This window comes from Hyperolius riggenbachi, chromosome 1 (genome assembly GCF_040937935.1).
Source record: "Hyperolius riggenbachi isolate aHypRig1 chromosome 1, aHypRig1.pri, whole genome shotgun sequence".
Lineage (NCBI taxonomy): Eukaryota > Metazoa > Chordata > Amphibia > Anura > Hyperoliidae > Hyperolius > Hyperolius riggenbachi.
Genome location: NC_090646.1, coordinates 91605117 through 91624587, shown reverse-complemented (window position 1 = coordinate 91624587; position 19471 = coordinate 91605117). Strand labels below are relative to the sequence as shown.

Genomic DNA, 19471 nt, shown 5'->3' with positions numbered 1-19471 from the left:
TATTTATTTTAAAGCAAACCTGAAGGGAAAATAAACTTATGAGATAATGAATAGTATGTGTAGTGCAGCTAAGAAATAGAACATTAGTGGCAAAGACAAAAAACTGTTTTCCAGTACAGTAAGAGTTTAAAAAAGTTGTTATCTATGCAAAAGAACATCTCTGAGCTATTTGTCCCAATTTGGGTTGAATACAGTCTTGTTTTCTGAAGCACTTAAAGAGAACCAGATATGTTGGGGGGAAAAGCTTTTATACATACCTGGGGCTTCCTCCAGCCCCATAAGCCTGGATTGCTCCCACGCCACCATCCTCCGCTGCCTGTATCCGCCGGTACCGGGTCCCTTACTTTCGGCCAGTCGGCTAGTCGGAGTAATCACGCGGCCAATTTTCAGCATCACAGGGGCTCCTTCATATCCTTACGCGTGCGGCTGCATACTGCACAGCCCCTGTGCATGCGGAAAATTGGTCGCGTCCGCTGGAAGTGACGGGACCCGGTACCGCCGATAGAGGAAGCTGAGGACGGCGGCGTGGGCGCGATCCAGGCTTATGGGGCTGGAAGAAGCCCCAGGTATGTATAAAAGCTTTTCCTATTTTTAGTGTTCATTCCTCTCTGGTTCCCTTTAAACAGCCAAGAAACCGTGAGAGACGGCTGAGAATAAGGTTTTACTGCAGGAAAGTTCAAAGGGTCATTACTTCTGCTTTGTTTTATAGCTTAAAATACAGTGTGGTTTTAAAACTACAAATGTGACAGAATGATGGAATGTTATTTAAAAAAGCTATAAAACTGAAAATAAAAATGAGGCTCTTTTCTTTGCTACTAATGTTCTATTCACTATCTGTTATTATTCAACAACTAGGCTGCGCTGTCTATCCACAGTGGGTCATATAGTCAAAATTTAAGACCACAATGAATTTTGGGAAAACAATAAAGTTATTTGTCCATATAATGTCCACAAGTTCCAATGAGATCGCTGTCACACTTTTCCAGATGGTAAATATAATACAATTGCTGGACTGCGCTCTCCACTTCCTATAACAACACAAGATTGCACATAGCGTGACTCTGTATAAAATATTCACACACCACCCGTGCTACAGTGATCAAAGTGCACCACACGTGACCACACACTCCTTCTCTGAATCTGCTCACCGGATTTACACCACCTCAGAGACCAGGTGTGTCTAGCGTTTGTATACAATTCCACAAGGCACTTTCTCACTTCTTCATCTTTTCTTTAATATAAAAGTTCCTCAATAAAAACACATAAGAACAACATAGTGTAATCCTGTTTAAAACATCAGCCGCAATGCCCGCACACTAATGCGCACTCACGTTATAGTTTCTTGGTTAATAGCACATCAAAAATCCCAACAGCAAGGTCTGACCTTGCTGTTGGGATTTTTGATGTGCTATTAACCAAGAAACTATAACGTGAGTGCGCATTAGTGTGCGGGCATTGCGGCTGATGTTTTAAACAGGATTACACTATGTTGTTCTTATGTGTTTTTATTGAGGAACTTTTATATTAAAGAAAAGATGAAGAAGTGAGAAAGTGCCTTGTGGAATTGTATACAAACGCTAGACACATCTGGTCTCTGAGGTGGTGTAAATCCGGTGAGCAGATTCAGAGAAGGAGTGTGCGGTCACGTGTGGTGCACTTTGATCACTGTAGCACGGGTGGTGTGTGAATATTTTATACAGAGTCACGCTATGTGCAATCTTGTGTTGTTATAGGAAGTGGAGAGCGCAGTCCAGCAATTGTATTATATTCACTATCTGTACTACACATACAATTCATTATATAAGTTTTTTTGTTTTCGCTTCAGGTTTGCTTTAACTAGATGTGCTCTTAGGCCTTAGTTAATATGTTTTATCATTAGTTTGATTTATGTAGACTACAACTACATACTGCCATTTGTCATCTTGATTCTCTCTGACTGAAGCCAATCCTGATGTAATTTTGTCTGCCCTCATCCAATCCCTCATCTCTGAACTGTCCTCAGCCAATCAGTGAAGAGCAGGAATGTGAGAGGGGTGATAACAAGCTTCCTTCTCGTTTGCAATGACAAAAATAGAGCCAGGCTGACTGAGATGAGATTTATTACAGCAGAAACATTTCTGAATGGATTGTAGTGCCTGCAATGCTAGGTTGCAGGCTGCATATTAACTACTTCCTGACCGCGTCACGCCAATAGGCGTGGCTGCGTGGGCAGCCCCAGGACCGCCTAATGCTGATCGGCATTAAGTCCTGGGGCTCTGTTTTGCAGGAGTTCGCGCGCAGGCTGCGCGCATCTCCTGCTTAGTAGGCGGAGCGGAGCTCCACCTTCAGTCTCCGAGCTGCGATCGTCATTCGGGAGACTGTTTGACAGTGAAACCACTGTCTATTTACCCGTACAGCGCTACGATGTACAGCAGCGTTGTACTGGGGACAGCCATGTGACACGGCTGTCCCCTCCAGAGGCACATAGGTGATTGGCTGTCATAGGCTGAAGCCTAAGGCAACTGATCACAGGGATTGGCTGGCGGGAGGAGGGAGGGAGGCATACAATAGTTAAAAAAACATTTTTTTATCAAAAAATACACACATAAACAAACAAACAAACATCTGGGGGCAATCATACCTCACCAACAGAGAGCTCTGTTGGTGGGGAGAAAAGGGGGGTGGAATCACTTGTGTGCTGTGTCGTGTGGCCCTGCAGCTTGGCCTTAAAGCTGCAGTGGCCAATTTAATGAAAAATGGCCTGGTCTTCAGGGGGGTTTAACACTGCGGTCCTCAAGTGGTTAAACAGAGAGCAGTGGGTAAATGGAATTTGAATTTGTGGCTGATAATCCCTCTTTAAAGCGGACCCGAACTTATGCAAAGGACACAATAAAACGTTTTCATTCCACATACTGTATTAATGCTGTAGAAATCAACTGCAGCTGTGTTTGTTTACAGTAAAGTCTCGGTTGCCAGGAAATCAGCTAACCATACCGTCTTTTAACATTTAATACAGAGTTCATGGTATGTATATAGAATGGGGTAAAGTACTGTATAAACTAGACTTATTTTTAAGTCTCAAGCAAACAGAAGGCTCACTTATACAGCATTAGCCAATAACCAAAATTCTACTGTATTTAGCTACACCAGAGTGTAATTATCTGTAGTAGTGCCCTAACAGTAGCTGTGAATATGGGAAAAGACAGATGCTTTAACCCTTTGTGTTCTCCCCAGAAGTTAACTCAGTTAAAACGTTTTGTTCTTTGTTAATGTACTTTGTTATTAAGAATCTTTTCCCCTAAAGGTTATCATGATGTGCCTAATCTTTTAGAGCAGAGAAGAAGTTCTGAGTTTAGATCTACTTTAAACACAATTTTGCACTTTTACACCTAAGACACCGTATTCTGAATGCTGTTCTGTGATAAACAATACTATTTCCCCCCAGAGCCTGTAGGGCTGCCCTGGAATACACCAAAAGGAGTCTGGGTATATTCATTGATCTTCAAGCAAAAGAGAGAGAAGCCTATGCCTGGTTAACGGCTGGAAAGATTTACTACATTCTTGGTCAGAATGAGTTGGTTGAGCTGTATATTCAGGTAATGGCGAGTATAAAACAAAAGTTTTAAAGGGAACCTAAACTGAGACGGATGTGGATTTTTCCTTTTAAAATAATACCAGTTGCCTGACTCTCCTGCTGATCCAGTGTCTCTAATGCTTTTAGCCACAGCCCCTGAACAAGCATGCAGACCAGGTGCTCTGACTGAAGTCAGACTAGATTAGCTGCATGCTTGTTTCAGGTGTGTGATTCAGCCAGTACTGCATCCAAAGAGATCAGCAGGACTGACAAGAAACTGGTATTGTAGGAAACAGCCATTTTCCTCTCAGTTAAGGTTCCCTTGAAATACATTTGGGGATATGTGTTTACATTATGCATTCTAAGTTTTTCTTTTAATAAAGACATTAAAGCAGATCTCCGCACTAAAATTAAAATGCGGCAGGCGTCCTGAAAAGAACGTTAATAGTTACCTGCGCTGCCATCCCGAAGACCCCACATCACCCGACTCCAATAAACGTTTTAGCGTTTTTCTCTGGGTAGAGAGGGGAGGCGGGGCCACGCGCCGGAAGTCGGGTGATGTGGGGTCTTTGGGACAGCTTTGTGGCACAAGCAGGCGTTCCAAATAATCATGTGCAAATAATATTTCCCTCTGATTTTCCTGAACAGTTGATGCCAGGGGCAGTCAGCATCATCTTTTAGTCATCAACCATTAGAGCATAATTCATATGTTACTGAACAAATCTCCTCATGATAACAGGATTTATTCAAAAATAAAAAATACTTGAAAAATGTACTGTTCCAAATTTTTACGCACAACAGAGTTTTAAAACATTGTATAGGCTGTAAAGATCTGAAAATGGTCATTTGTTTAATTTTCAGGAGTAGGAAGTCATATTTACTATAATCAAAAGCTATTTCAATCAAAAACATCTTAACAGGTCAAGTCATGTATTACCATAGGACCTCTTATTTATAGCAGCTTCAGAATTCTCGCATCCATTGAACTTTTGAGCTACACAGCTCTGTAAAAGCTACACAGAAATGTTATTGAAATCCAAATGAATGTATTAATTTTCCAAGATTGTCTGCATAGATAGAGAAGAGAAGGGGAGAAAGGACAGAGCCCTGGGGTACCCCAACAGACTGAGGATGTGAGAGAAGCTGTCATTTAAATTAGACAGTCAGTAAAAGACCTTCCAGAGAGAGAGGACAGAATCTAAGAAATAATGTTGCCCTTTATACCTAAAAAATCAGAGAGGAGGAGCAGATTGTGGTCATTTATGTTAAAGGGAACCCGAGGTGAGAGGGATATGGAGGCTGACATATTTATTACCTTGTAAACAAAACCCTTTGAACAAGCATTTTGCTAATCCATTAAAACCTGAGTTAGAGTACCTGATCTGCATGCTTGTGCAGGGTCTATGGCTAAACGTATTAGAGACACAGGATCAGGAGGACAGCCAGGCAACTGGTATTGTTTAAAAGGAAATAAATAAGGCAGCCTCCATATTCTTTTTACCTCAGGTTCCCTTTAAATGGAGAGCTCAGATCACTAAGGATGAGCATGGTGCAATAGTCTTTGGATGAGTTGGTTTGGAAATCATTTGGATTTAGATGTTAGGAACTCATTGGCTATCTTCTTATGGGCATCTTTTGGAAATTTTACAAAATAATGCAGTCCTGCCTGTTACTTTTAACTGACCAGATTTCTGAATAGATTTCTGTTTCTTTCCCAGGTAGCTCAGAATGTAGCCCTATACACTGGAGACCCACAGCTAGGAATGGACTTGTATGAAGCTTGTGGAGACATATTTTTTAATGGGACCAATGACAGAGACAAGGCTGTCACCTTTTACAGGGTAAATATGAATAAAGACAAATGACCAGGTCTAATTGCCAGTCACCCAGGCTGACAGACCTTTGCCGTGTGTGTATATGTATGTGTCTACGTGAGTATATGAATGTGTGTATACTGTGTGTGCGTGTGTGTGTGTGCGTGTGGTGTGCGTGTGGTGTGTGTGTGGTGTGTGTGTGCGCGTGTGTGTGTGTGTGTGTGTGTGTGTGTGTGTGTGTGTGTGTGTGTGTGTGTGTGTGGTGTGCGTGTGGTGTGCGTGTGGTGTTCGTGTGGTGTGTGTGTGTGTGCGTGTGTGTGCGTGTGTGTGTGTGTGTGTGTGTGTGTGTGTGTGTGTGTGTGGTTGGTGTGTGTGTGTGTGTGTGTGTGTGTATACAGTGTTACATGAGCCATTGGTAAGTAGGGAATTGTCTGTGTTTGTGTATATGTGTGTTTATGTGAGTGTATGTGTTTGGGAGGGGAGGTTCTTGATGCAAAGCCAATACAGGTTGTTACGGGTTATTACATTTTGCTTTTCATAGTAGAATTTTTACCTGAGCAGACAGTTATTAAATATCCTACTGAACCTTTTCTGATCGCCTCTCCATGGGAGCAGCCATATTGGAAAGGTGACACACACAAAACACACACACGCACACACAACACGCACACCACACACACCACACATGCCACACACACCACACACACACACACACACACACACAACAAATAAAAAGGAAAGTAAGTGAGCAGAATGTAAAGCCAGAATTTGATTAACGGAATACTTTACTGGGCACGCATTAACTTATGCTCACTTCCTCAGGTGTAGAGCCAGTGGGGTGATATTAAACAGCATGAATATCTCTGTATCTGATACAGTACCTATTTGATACAGAGACTCTCATCCTAATTCATGATCTCTAATAGTAGTCTTTACTTTGTTTAGAAAAAACAATACAGTTGTTTGGTAAATTACAAAATCACTGGACTATGCAGTACTGCTAGGGATGATCTTTTGAATGTGTTGGTATGTCGGACCAGTAACAGATCCTTTATACATGTGAGCTGTGGTGGAGGGGGGTTAACTTACCCTTGTTGCCACCTGTGGCAACCTGCTCTCCATGTCGTGTTCCATCACTTCAACACTTCCTGCTTCCAGCTGTTAAAGAGGAAGTATTAAAGAGATGGAATGTAGTGTGGAGCGCAGCAGGCAGAGGTGCATAAAGGATCTGTTTCTGTTCTAACACATTGGGAACAGACGATTGTATTGTAAGCTAATCTCTAAACACAACTGTAAGAAGCCTGGGTCGCACACAAATTTTTATTGGTGAATGACTGGCTAATTTTACCATCACTTCCAATTTTTTATAAGAATGAAAAAAAAATATTAAGAACATTAAAAAGATGACTAGAAACACACATGGAGATAATAAAGCAGTAAGCAATTATTGATGAGTGGTGCTGAAAAAAAGGTTGCCTGGGACAAACAAAAGTTATTGTATAAAATATAAAGGATCTATTTACACTATGCAGCCGATTTGGCTGCTAGGCACCCCTGTGACTCTGCTCATTGTCTGCTCAGGACTGCGCGCTTCCACTGGCTGTGAACATAGGAAACGAGAAGGCTGAACTCCGGCTCTGCAATAAGCTCACCGGTTTGCTGATGAGTATGAAGGGTTATGAGGAGTCCCTGGACCATGCCAAGACAGCACTAGCACTAAGTGTGAACACAGGTAAATAGCGCACTGCTGGTCATTATTATGTCTAAACTGTAGACTTTTTTTTTATTTAAACAGAATCTGTACTGTAAAAATCTTACATAAATAAACGTACAAGCCTGTTTGTTGTCTACTCCTATCCCAGGCATGGGAAAACTTGGCCCTCCAGCTGTTGAGGAACTACAAGTCCCACAATGCTTTGCAGGAGTCTGACAGCCACAGTCATGACTCATAAAGGCAAATGCATTGTGGGATTTGTAGTTCCTTAACAGCTGGAGGGCCAAGTTTGCCCATGCCTGTCCTAGCCCCCTCTGTGACATTTTTGCCACTCACCGCTGCTTTCCTGGTGATAAAATCATAAAATCACTATTTTATTCATTATTTTTTAAACAATGAAGATGGCCGCCAAACAGGATATACATCATCAGAGCAGGTGCCTGTTTGCAGAGGCTCCTCTCAAACCTGACTTGATTGCTGGAATGTTACTCCAAGTGTTGCCTTAGCTGCTTGTCTGAGCTCTGCACTGACCTCTCTGCACACACAGCTGTTTGGAATGTCTTAGCTCCACAAGCCTTGCAGAGACGCTGGCTGTGAGCAGAGACATTGCCTGTGACTCATACAAACTCAGGAGAGCCTGCAGGCAGTGTGCATAACTTCTCCCTATCACAGCAGAGACAGTGCATTCCTCTTTGGCTCAACAAGGCTTGACAAAGGAAAGAAGATTAGATACTGTATACTACAGAGACAGTGCAACTAGAAAAGGCTGCAGTAAGCCAGACCACATTAGAACATGTATAGGAACTTATAGGATAGAAGAAATAAGGCTGAAAATGTTGTTACAGAGTCTCTTTAAAGTTAAACATGGCACAGAAAAATAGATTGTATCCGATTCAAAGTATGAGTATCAGGGATATAAAAGAACATACTGTACCTGTAAGCAGTTATTTCAGTTTCTTACTGAATTTCTGTATGTTATTACTGTACCTGTCTGCAGCACAGGGCCAGATTTACAACTCAGAGGACCATAGGCATTCTGGTGCCCTAAACTCCACCCCTGAACACAGACCACACCCCCATGTAATATTCTGAACTCTAATCCCTTCCTTATGTCACTAACTGTCCTTAGAATTCTATACTCTAAACACTGTCTCATATCATCCTTAGTGACATGAGACAAGGATAAGGGTGTAAGTGCCTGAGGTCAGTGATATGAGGCAGGGATTAGACTGTAAGCTCCTGAGGTCAGTGATCATAAGACGCCTGTAGGCACATGCCTACAGTGCCTTAAGAAAAATCCGGCCCTGCTGCATCCTTCTCCTGTCTATAGGCTATTCTATAGAGGCCACAGCCTCTTTATTGTGGACACAGCTTACAAACACTACCTGTGACCTGAAAAGCTTTTACTACAATGATTTTTATTATAAAACCTTCCCCAGTTTTCCAAGCCTCTATGCAAATATAAAGATATTGGCTTCAATTCAAAGAACATTATTACCCATTAGGTAATAGATAAAACTGCTGTTTTTTACCAAACAGTTTGTGAATAGTCAAGTCACTAAGGCTGTTACCGCATGGAAAATTAAAATTACAGACTAGTGACTTAAATTCCTGACTTCTGCGGTAAATACCTCAATAAACGTCAATTCACAAAGATTAGAGCATGTTGTAAAACAAGTGAGATGTTTGCTATTTTACCTCCAACCTGGAGCTGTCGGTAACTAACATGAATCCATTCTGTAGAATGGCAAAGTAGCAACCCTAGAAGCCACCCTGTCTAACTACTCAACCAATTGCTGGTACCGATGTACTGCAGGGTGGGACATCAGAAAATAAACAAGACATGATATGTAGAAAGCAAGCAGGGCACATTCATAGATTTTTCTGCTCTAGCCCCTTAAATATGAACTGTAGTGAAAATAATATAATTAATACGATTTCTTTTTTTAAATTTTTTTTCTAATATTCATTTTTATGATTGCACAATAAGGGTATAAGAGGCGCCCTGGTGTAATAAAAGCATCTAAAAGCAGTTTAAAAACGGGAAATAAATTTGAGGTAGCTTACCTCAGTGACGAAAAAATCTTTGTATTTTACAAAGGTTTTTATTAGTAGCACAGGCAACGCGTTTCGCGGGTCAGAGCCCGCTTCCTCAGGCCAATAACAGTGCCAAACTAAATGACAGATTCAGCAAAGGGAGCCTCCTTGCTGAATCTGTCATTTAGTTTGGCACTGTTATTGGCCTGTGGAAGCGGGCTCTGACCCGTGAAACGCGTTGCCTGTGCTACTAATAAAAACCTTTGTAAAATACAAAGATTTTTTCGTCACTGAGGTAAGCTACCTCAAATTTATTTCCCGTTTTTAAACTGCTTTTAGATGCTTTTATTACACCAGGGCGCCTCTTATACCCTTATTGTGCAAACATACCCCCTTACCTCACCCGTCTGAGGGGTGGGTACAGACCACACGTGGCTTCGACCACGGTGGATATCTGTCCCTTTTCTTTTTCCAAGGAAAGCGACCGCATCCAGGTTCCTAGGGACCACCCCGAGTGGAGGTGGGATTGTTGTCTCCACCTGCTTCCTGTGGTCGGTTGCCCCTCTGCAACCCACCTTTGTGAGTAGTGTCTTACTTTTATTACGTTCAATTGTTTTTGACATACTACACCATTGGGCTCCCACTTTTGTCTCCTGTATCTTTTTACTAGAGGGTGTTTTTGACACCCACATCCCACTACGTCATTTTTATGATGTTCATTACTAAGAGAGGGAGATACTGGTTGCTTGGCAGTTGGAAAAAGCCATTATTTCCCACAAGGCAACAAGGTTCATAGACAGCAAACTGTCAGGACCATGGTCATGACATCACACTGTGGGGGCAGGGTTTCACCACAATATCAGCCATACAGATCCTCCTGATGATTTATTTGAGAAAAAGTAAAGGATTCTCGTGGGAAAGGGGGTATCCGCTACGGATTGGGATGAAGTTGAATCTTTGGTTAAAGTTCCTTTTTAAGGTGTAAACAGGGAAACATGGATACAGAGCCAGAGGGGCTAGAGATGGCATGCAGATCTAAAGGGATGCGGGGATGCCTTTTACATAGTCACATAGTCACAGAACAGAAGCAGGAACAGCTCATGTTTTAGTAAAACCACTTGTACCAAAAGAATCAACACAATTCTCTGGCTAGAAGTAGCAGAACATCACCGTAGTAGAACACAACTTGCTACCGAAACCTCCTCCACCGCTAGTTAGACTTGTACTTATTACCAAACAGATCATACTTAAATGAAGCCATGCTTTTCGGTAAATTACTGAACTATTACTGCTTGTTTGACAATCTTAGTTAATTTGGGGAAAAAAGTCTAATACCGTATTTCACCGACCTATTATTTTTACCGTACAGGTCTTAGTGAATTGACTCCACTGTATTCTCAGCGCCTTCAAATGTTGGTCTCTGTTTACATCGTATGTTATATCAGGTCTCCAGTCCAAACCACCCTCACCAAAGGTGATGATGAGAGTGTGGGGGTGACATTTGGCCCAGTGGAAGCACTTGTAAGGGCAAAGTTGCTTTCTGAAAGTTAATTATTGTATTCACAACACCTTCAAGGTGTGGTCACTGTTTACATGTAATGCTAGGTACACACCATACAATTTTCTGGCAGATTTACCTGCCAGGTCGATTATTTCCATCATGTCTGATCCAGTGGCGTAACTAAGGAGCTGTGGGCCCCGTTGCAAGTTTTACATGGGGCCCCCCCAAGCACTCTATACATGACAATTGATACGGCGCACCAAAACCTGCCAATGGCTACTACAGTGTACAGAGGTGCAAGAAGGGAAGGGGGAACCGTGTGTTAAGGATTACTACTATTCAAAGCATCTATATAAGTGATTATTACCAGCACAGGACCAATAGAGAGCTAATACTGTGATAGAGGGTGGACCCTTCGGGGGCCCCTCTGGCCCAAGGGAACCGATGCGGTGGCTACCTATGCACCCCCTATTGCTACACCACTGGTCTGATCTGAATTTCAATTGATTTTTCGATTTTCTGATCATTTTTTAAATTGTTTTTTTCCATTGTTTTTTGATCAATTTTCACACAACTGAAGGAAAATCGATAAAAAAATGTTTTAAAAAACGATTTAAAAAATTGATCTCAATTCAGATTGGACATGTTGGAAATAACCGATCTGGCAGGTAAATCTACCAGAAAATTGTACGGTGTGTACCTAGCATTACACAGTATCAGGCCTGGAGTCCAGAGATGATTATGAGAGTGTGAAGGTGCTGTTTGCCCCAGTGGAGGCACTTGTAAAAGCCAACTAGCCCCAACATTCTATGTAATTGCTGGAATTAGTGGATTTTTTGGACTTTATGCACTTTTTCTCCCCCACAAATAGTGCAAATGTACAGCCACGAGCTCTTACCTATCCAGTGGGGTGCTGTGAGTCCTCTGTCCATCTGCTCCGTCCATCTCCTGCTGTACATGCTTATCCTCCATGGCCTCTGTCCTTCCAGGTGCCCTCTAGTTGTGCACATCATGAGTGACCTGGGTGCATTTTGCGCTGTCAAGTCATGAATGACATGCTCAACTAGAGGGCACCAGTGTACCGGGCAGGACAGAGGCCAAGGAGGATGAGCATGTAGAACACGGGAATCTTCTGTATATAGCGAAAAAATTAGCCTCAAATTAAGACAGCGCTCTATCAGGATGAGTCCCCTTGAATTTCAATAGTGTTGTCAGATCCTGCTGCTCCAAAGGCACTTGTGGGAACCAAGTGAATAGCACTAAAAAACAGAAAATAAAAGGAGCGCTTCTCTGGTGTAACACCTTCTTTAATCCACTTCACTAGTAAGTGCAATCTAGTAGGTGCAATTTTATTCTAATAGTGAAGTTGATTAAAGAAGGTGGAGACGCCCTCCTTTTGCTTTCTGTTTTCTGTATGTAGCGGCTGCTGACAGATGGAGGACATGGACGGAGGACTTGGAGTATGCCGCTGGATAGGTGAGGGCATCCATTGTAGCTGTGAGTGTAGTTAGCGTGTGAGTGAGTATAGCTGGTTGGGGTAGTAGGGGTTAGTGTAGCTGGGCAGCTTAGCTTAGATAGGACATCTTGGAGGGAAAAGGTCCACAAAACACAACTGCGCCATAGACACACCAGGTTTAGCATATTTCCCCCCATGATTTTGCCCTCTAAACCTAGGTGCGTCTTATGGTCAGGAGCATCTTCTATTCAATCTAATCAGTTATGTCACTTTGTTTCAGGTGATCAGCTGAATGAGCGAGTGGCCTATCACAGACTGGCTGGAATATACAGTCACCTAGGTCAATACGAGCTGGCTGAACATTTCTATCTGAAAGCCCTCTCCCTGTGCCCTTCTCCTCTGGAGCTAGAGGAGGAGGCCATCTACTACATGAAGGTTTACCTGGTCCTGGGGGACATCATATTCTATCACCTTAAGGTACAGTGACCAGATTTTTGTGGGTCCAACCTGGGACAGGGAGGGGGGGGGCGCAGGGAGGGAGGGGTGGCGCGCACAGCGCGCTACGGCAAAAAGTGGGGAGGACTGAGGAGCGTGCAGCGACGAAGACCGGAGTGGTGGCTGCGCGCCGCGGCGAAAAATGGGCCTGGCCATGACATTGTATGGGCGGAGCTAACGTAATGATGTAACAGCGAGGCATAAGAAAGCAGTGTTTACGCCATGATGTGGACAAACGAGACTTTGCATCATGGGTGTGCAGAAACTGTGTGATGTTAATAGTATACCATAACCACAAAGCAGCAAACATAGCCATCTATGACCATTAAATAATAAATGCAGTAAAAGTTACCCCGGACACCAGAAAATAAGCGCAATGGGCAACATGTCAGCACAAAATAAACGCAATGCGGGCAACATGTCAGTACAAAATAAACGCAATGCGGGCCAACATGTCAGTACAAAATAAACGCAATGCGGGCAAACATGTCAGTACAAAATAAACGCAATGCGAGCAAACATGTCTGTACAAAATAAACGCAATGTGGGCAAACATTTCACCAGAAAATTGATGCAATGCGGGCAAACATTTCACCAGAAAATTACTGCAATGCGGGCAAACATTTCACCAGAAAATTAACGCAATGCGGGCAAACATTTCACCAGAAAATAAACGCACTGCGGGATAACATTTCACCAGAAAATTAACGCAATGCAGGCAAACATTTCACCAGAAAAGAAATGCAATGCGGGCAAACATTTCACCAGAAAATTACTGCAATGCGGGCAAACATTTCACCAGAAAATTAACGCAATGCGGGCAAACATTTCACCAGAAAATAAACGCACTGCGGGATAACATTTCACCAGAAAATGAACGCAATGCAGGCAAACATTTCACCAGAAAAGAAATGCAATGCGGGCAAACATTTCACCAGAAAAGAAACGCAATGCGGGCAAACATTTCACCAGAAAAGAAACGCAATGTGGGCAAACATTTCACCAGAAAAGAAACGCAATGCGGGCAAACATTTCACTAGAAAGTAAACGCAATGCGGGCAAACATTTCACCAGAAAAGAAACGCAATGCGGGCAAACATCTCACCAGAAAAGAAACGCAATGCGGGCAAACATTTCACCAGAAAAGAAACGCAATGCGGGCAAACATTTCACCAGAAAAGAAATGCAATGCGGGCAAACATTTCACCAGAAAAGAAACGCAATGCGGGCAAACATTTCACCAGAAAAGAAACGCAATGTGGGCAAACATTTCACCAGAAAAGAAACGCAATGCGGGCAAACATTTCACTAGAAAGTAAACGCAATGCGGGCAAACATTTCACCAGAAAAGAAACGCAATGCGGGCAAACATCTCACCAGAAAAGAAACGCAATGCGGGCAAACATTTCACCAGAAAAGAAACGCAATGCGGGCAAACATTTCACCAGAAAAGAAACGCAATGCGGGCAAACATTTCACCAGAAAAGAAACGCAATGTGGGCAAACATTTTACCAGAAAAGAAACGCAATGCGGACAAACATTTCACCAGAAAAGAAACGCAATGCGGGCAAACATTTCCCCAGAAAAGAAACGCAATGCGGGCAAACATTTCACCAGAAAAGAAACGCAATGCGGGATAACATTTCACCAGAAAATTAACGCAATGCAGGCAAACATTTCACCAGAAAATTAACGCAATGCAGGCAAACATTTCACCAGAAAAGAAATGCAATGCGGGCAAACATTTCCCCAGAAAAGAAACGTAATGTGGGCAAACATTTCACCAGAAAATAAACGCAATGCGGGCAAACATTTCACTAGAAAGTAAACGCAATGTGGGCAAACATTTCACCAGAAAGAAACGCAATGTGGGCAAACATTTCACTAGAAAGTAAACGCTATGCGGGCAAACATTTCACCAGAAAAGAAACGCAATGCGGGCAAACATTTCACCAGAAAAGAAACGCAATGCGGGCAAACATTTCACCAGAAAAGAAACGCAATGTGGGCAAACATTTCACCAGAACATAAACGCAATGCGGGCAAACATTTCCCCAGAAAAGAAACGCAATGCGGACAAACATTTCACCAGAAAAGAAACGCAATGCGGGCAAACATTTCCCCAGAAAAGAAACGCAATGCGGGCAAACATTTCACCAGAAAAGAAACGCAATGCGGGATAACATTTCACCAGAAAATTAACGCAATGCAGGCAAACATTTCACCAGAAAAGAAATGCAATGCGGGCAAACATTTCCCCAGAAAAGAAACGTAATGCGGGCAAACATTTCACCAGAAAATAAACGCAATGCGGGCAAACATTTCACTAGAAAGTAAACGCAATGTGGGCAAACATTTCACCAGAAAGAAACGCAATGTGGGCAAACATTTCACTAGAAAGTAAACGCTATGCGGGCAAACATTTCACCAGAAAAGAAATGCAATGCGGGCAAACATTTCACCAGAAAAGAAACGCAATGCGGGCAAACATTTCACCAGAAAAGAAACGCAATGTGGGCAAACATTTCACCAGAACATAAACGCAATGCGGGCAAACATTTCCCCAGAAAAGAAACGCAATGCGGACAAACATTTCACCAGAAAAGAAACGCAATGCGGGCAAACATTTCCCCAGAAAAGAAACGCAATGCGGGCAAACATTTCACCAGAAAAGAAACGCAATGCGGGATAACATTTCACCAGAAAATTAACGCAATGCAGGCAAACATTTCACCAGAAAAGAAATGCAATGCGGGCAAACATTTCCCCAGAAAAGAAACGCAATGCGGGCAAACATTTCACCAGAAAATAAACGCAATGCGGGCAAACATTTCACTAGAAAGTAAACGCAATGTGGGCAAACATTTCACCAGAAAGAAACGCAATGTGGGCAAACATTTCACTAGAAAGTAAACGCTATGCGGGCAAACATTTCACCAGAAAAGAAACGCAATGCGGGCAAACATTTCACCAGAAAAGAAACGCAATGCGGGCAAACATTTCACCAGAAAAGAAACGCAATGTGGGCAAACATTTCACCAGAACATAAACGCAATGCGGGCAAACATTTCCCCAGAAAAGAAACGCAATGCGGACAAACATTTCACCAGAAAAGAAACGCAATGCGGGCAAACATTTCCCCAGAAAAGAAACGCAATGCGGACAAACATTTCACCAGAAAAGAAACGCAATGCGGGCAAACATTTCACCAGAAAAGAAACGCAATGCGGGCAAACATTTCACCAGAAAAGAAACGCAATGCGGGCAAACATTTCACCAGAAAAGAAACGCAATGCGGGCAAGCATTTCACCAGAACATAAACGCAATGCGGGCAAACATTTCACTAGAAAGTAAACGCAATGCGGGCAAACATTTCCCCAGAAAAGAAGCAAAATTGTGGGCAAACATTTCACCAGAAAAGAAACTTAATGGGAGCAAATTTCACCTGGAAAAGAAAGCATTTACTCACCTGGCAGAAGTCTCCAGCCTCTGGCGCGCTGCTCCCGGGACCACCTTCCTCCTGCTCTTCTCCCGTGCTGACAGGGCTACGGCAAGATGGCGCCCGAAGCCCTGTACTGGAGACACAAATAGTCTCCAGTACAGGGCTTCGGCAGCCATTTTGCCGTAGCCCTGCTCGCCTGCCGGTGTCGGAACAGACACCGGAAGGAGGAGGCTGGAGCGGGGCTGCAGGCAATGAACTGGCATGGCGTCTATAGACGCCGCTGCCAGTTCATGAAGACAGAGTGGCCAGAGTCCCGAGGCCGGGACCTCCCGCTGCTGAAAGCGGGACGTTTCCCGGGACCTCATGCAGCCTGGGACAGCGGACCCCGAATCCGGGACGCGTCCCGGGCAATCCGGGACGTCTGGTCACTCTACTTAAAGGGGAACTGAAGAGAGAGGTATATGGAGGCTGTCATGTTTATTTCCTTTTAATCAATACCAGTTGCCTGGCAGCCCTGCTGGTCTATTTCTCTGCAGTAGTATCTGATTAAAACCAGAAACAAGATGCAGCTAGTCTTGTCAGATCAGACTTATAAGTCTGAACCACTGAAACACCTGATCTGCTGCATGCTTGTTCATGGGCTATGGCTAATAGTATTAGAGGCAGAGGATCAGCAGGGCTGCCAGGCAACTGGTATTGTCTAAAAGGAAATAAACATGACAGCCTCCATATACCTCTCTCTTCAGTTCCCCTTTAAGGTAAGACAAAAGTACTCTTTATAGATATTATTGCCAGGCTGACTGAGCTAAGATTCATTACAGAAGAGAAGACACATTTATGATCACAGTAAAACTAACCCCCCCCCCCCCCCCTTATCCAGAACTTAGTTAACCAGAAGTAAAAGTCTACTTGTACACTTCTTTATTCAGTACTAAACCTCTGTTACATTAAGTTAAGACTGTCTTTTGTCTTAATTTGTTTCTAATTACGGTACTGTATTTCAACATCAATACAGAGTTTATGGTAAGTATACAGAGTGGGGTATAGTACTGTTGTTGTTGTTTTTTAGCAAGGCCTGTTTTTAACATTGACTCTCAAACAACCAGAAACTACACTTATCCAGCATCAGCCGATTCCCATTAGTGCCGAACAATGGGGGTTTTACTGTATATTGGAATGCTTGCAATTCAGGATCTGGATACAGACTACATAATAAACACAGAGTAGTAGGTAATAGGAATTGGATTTTATCACTGTCAATCCCTCCTTAAAGAGAACCTCCATAGTAAATCCTAAAATCCGGCAGCCTGCAAGTAAAACAGTTATATTTACCTGAGAAGCCTTGTCCTGCGATGCCGTCCTGAAGTCCTTGCATCACCCGACTTCCGGCATCTGACCCCGCCTCCTCTCCCGGAGAAAAACGCCAAGCTATTTCCTACAGTAAATAGCTTGGCATTTTTTCTCTGCGGAGAGAGACGAGGCAGGGCCAGGCACCGGAAGTCAGGTGATGCAGAGGCTTCAGGGCGGCATCACGGGACAAGGCTTCTCGGGTAAATAAAACTTTGTTTTACTTGCAGGCTGCCAGATTTTAGGTTTTACTATGGAGGTCCTCTTTAAGGAATACAGCTCTTAAAATATGATTGGGGGGGGGGGGGGGCACAGAACGCTCAGGCAGCGCTCCCAACTGTCCTTCTTTTGGAGGGACAGTCCCTCTCTGGGAGCCATGTCCCTCTGTCCCTCTTTCTACCTTGTTTGTCCCTCTTTCAGGACTGATGTACAGATCTACAGTATGTAAATATATTCATTTTTCTGCAGAAAAAATGTGTTTAACTCTAAACTTTATTCCTACCCTTTAGATTGATATATTTCTTATTTTCAAATGTTAATATGAAGGACAATGAACCAGGATAGAATGATTTGTTGTTAATATTTTTTTATTAATTTTCAACGTAAACACTTAAAAGCAATCATATCAACAGGCCCAAAACAAAGGCGTTACTAGCAATCACCGGGCCCACCTGCAAAAATTCTGACGGGACCAACCGCCCCCCACAGGGCCCATTCAGGGCTGTTTTGGGGGGCTGGAGGGATCGCAGCAGCATGAAGGAAAAAAGCCATGGCCTCACCTCGGGCTCTCCCCTCTGCGCTCCCTTCCAGCATCAATATCAGTCTCTGTGCAGGCGGCAGGCAGCGGCAGATACACATACCTTCCTGCGTTCCACCACGGATGTTCATTGCTCTAGTGTCTGGTGCTACTTCCTGTACTTCCAGGAAGGGAGCAGAGGGGAGAGCCCGAGGTGAGGGGGGGGGGGAACCATCCCCCCCCTCCCTGCCGATGTGTGGCCATAGCTTTCCCCTCATGCTGCGACTCCTCCAGCCCCCCAAAACGGCCCTGAGCGGGCCCCCCTCGAGTGCAGGGGCTGCAGCCCCTATTGTTACGCCCCTGGTCCAAAAGTTGGTAAATTACAATCAAGCAGCATTAATACAAAAGGTCACAATATGGATCTTAAAGTGGTTTGTCAGGATAGAATGAATTGAATAGTAAAACAACATTTTTTTTTTGTTATGAAATCTTTATGGTATGCGTGATTAGGGGTGTGGCAGGGGCGTGATTTGGAATGTGGCAGGGGGCATGGCTTAGGTGTCCCACTTTCTTATCTCAAAAAGTTGGAAGGTATGCGCTCGAGAATAATACAGATGTTACTGTAACCTCATAAAGACCTATGTACAGCTTAGGAGCAATGGTACAGAGTAATGTTGGAATACAGCAGCTGATCTCCCTCTTCTGTTCCAGGATCCATATGACGCAGCTGGATATTACCACCTGGCCCTGGCGGCTGCCATGGATTTAGGCAACAAGAAGTTTCAGCTGAAAGTCTACACTCAGCTGGCCGTCATCTACCACAATTTCCTCGTGGACAGAGAAAAATCCCTTTACTTTTATCAGAAGGCCAGGACCTTTGCCTCTGGTCTCAATGTGCGGAGGATAAACCTCTCCCCAGTGCAATGCTATCAGAATCCACCCTAGACTCACAGACACCCAACGCACATGTGAATAGATGACATGCAGAGGACTCCATCTGTGTACTTTTCAAACAACAAACTAAGCGGTGTATGCACTGCGCTAAGCAGTATAACGTGCGAAAGTCGATGGGCTTGATTCACTAAACCGTGATAACTCAAATATCACACCTTATCAAAGATCACATCTTATGAAACGATATCACACCTTATCAAAGATATCCCACCTTATCAAAGTTAACACACCTTATCAGAGTAGCATAGCGAGTGCTACAAACGTATGCCTGCTAATTGGCAATGGCACTCGTCCTGCCCTGAGCCACTGTGGGTTTGTAGCGCTCACTATGCTACTCTGATAAGGCGTGTTAACTTTGATAAGGTGTGATATCTTTTCATAAGGCGTGATATCTTTTCATAAGGTGTAATATTTGAGTTA

The 19471-nt window shown here is 43.4% G+C and overlaps 1 protein-coding gene across 2 annotated transcripts in view; it reads left to right on the top strand.

Annotated features, from left to right (window-relative positions):
- The window catches only part of LOC137563791 (SH3 domain and tetratricopeptide repeat-containing protein 1-like), a 92328-nt gene extending 73073 nt beyond the window's left edge, over positions 1–19255 (top strand). The window contains exons 14-18 of one of the 2 annotated variants that reach the window (XM_068276734.1): positions 3425–3575; positions 5272–5394; positions 6949–7099; positions 12356–12552; positions 18809–19255. In XM_068276734.1, coding sequence (XP_068132835.1) covers positions 3425–3575; positions 5272–5394; positions 6949–7099; positions 12356–12552; positions 18809–19042 — 856 coding nt within the window. In that variant the 3' untranslated portion in view covers positions 19043–19255. Of the gene's footprint in view, positions 1–3424; positions 3576–5271; positions 5395–6948; positions 7100–12355; positions 12553–18808 lie in introns of those variants that run through there. The other variant, XM_068276740.1, reaches the window with a different exon arrangement.
- The last annotated feature ends 216 nt before the right edge of the window (positions 19256–19471 follow it).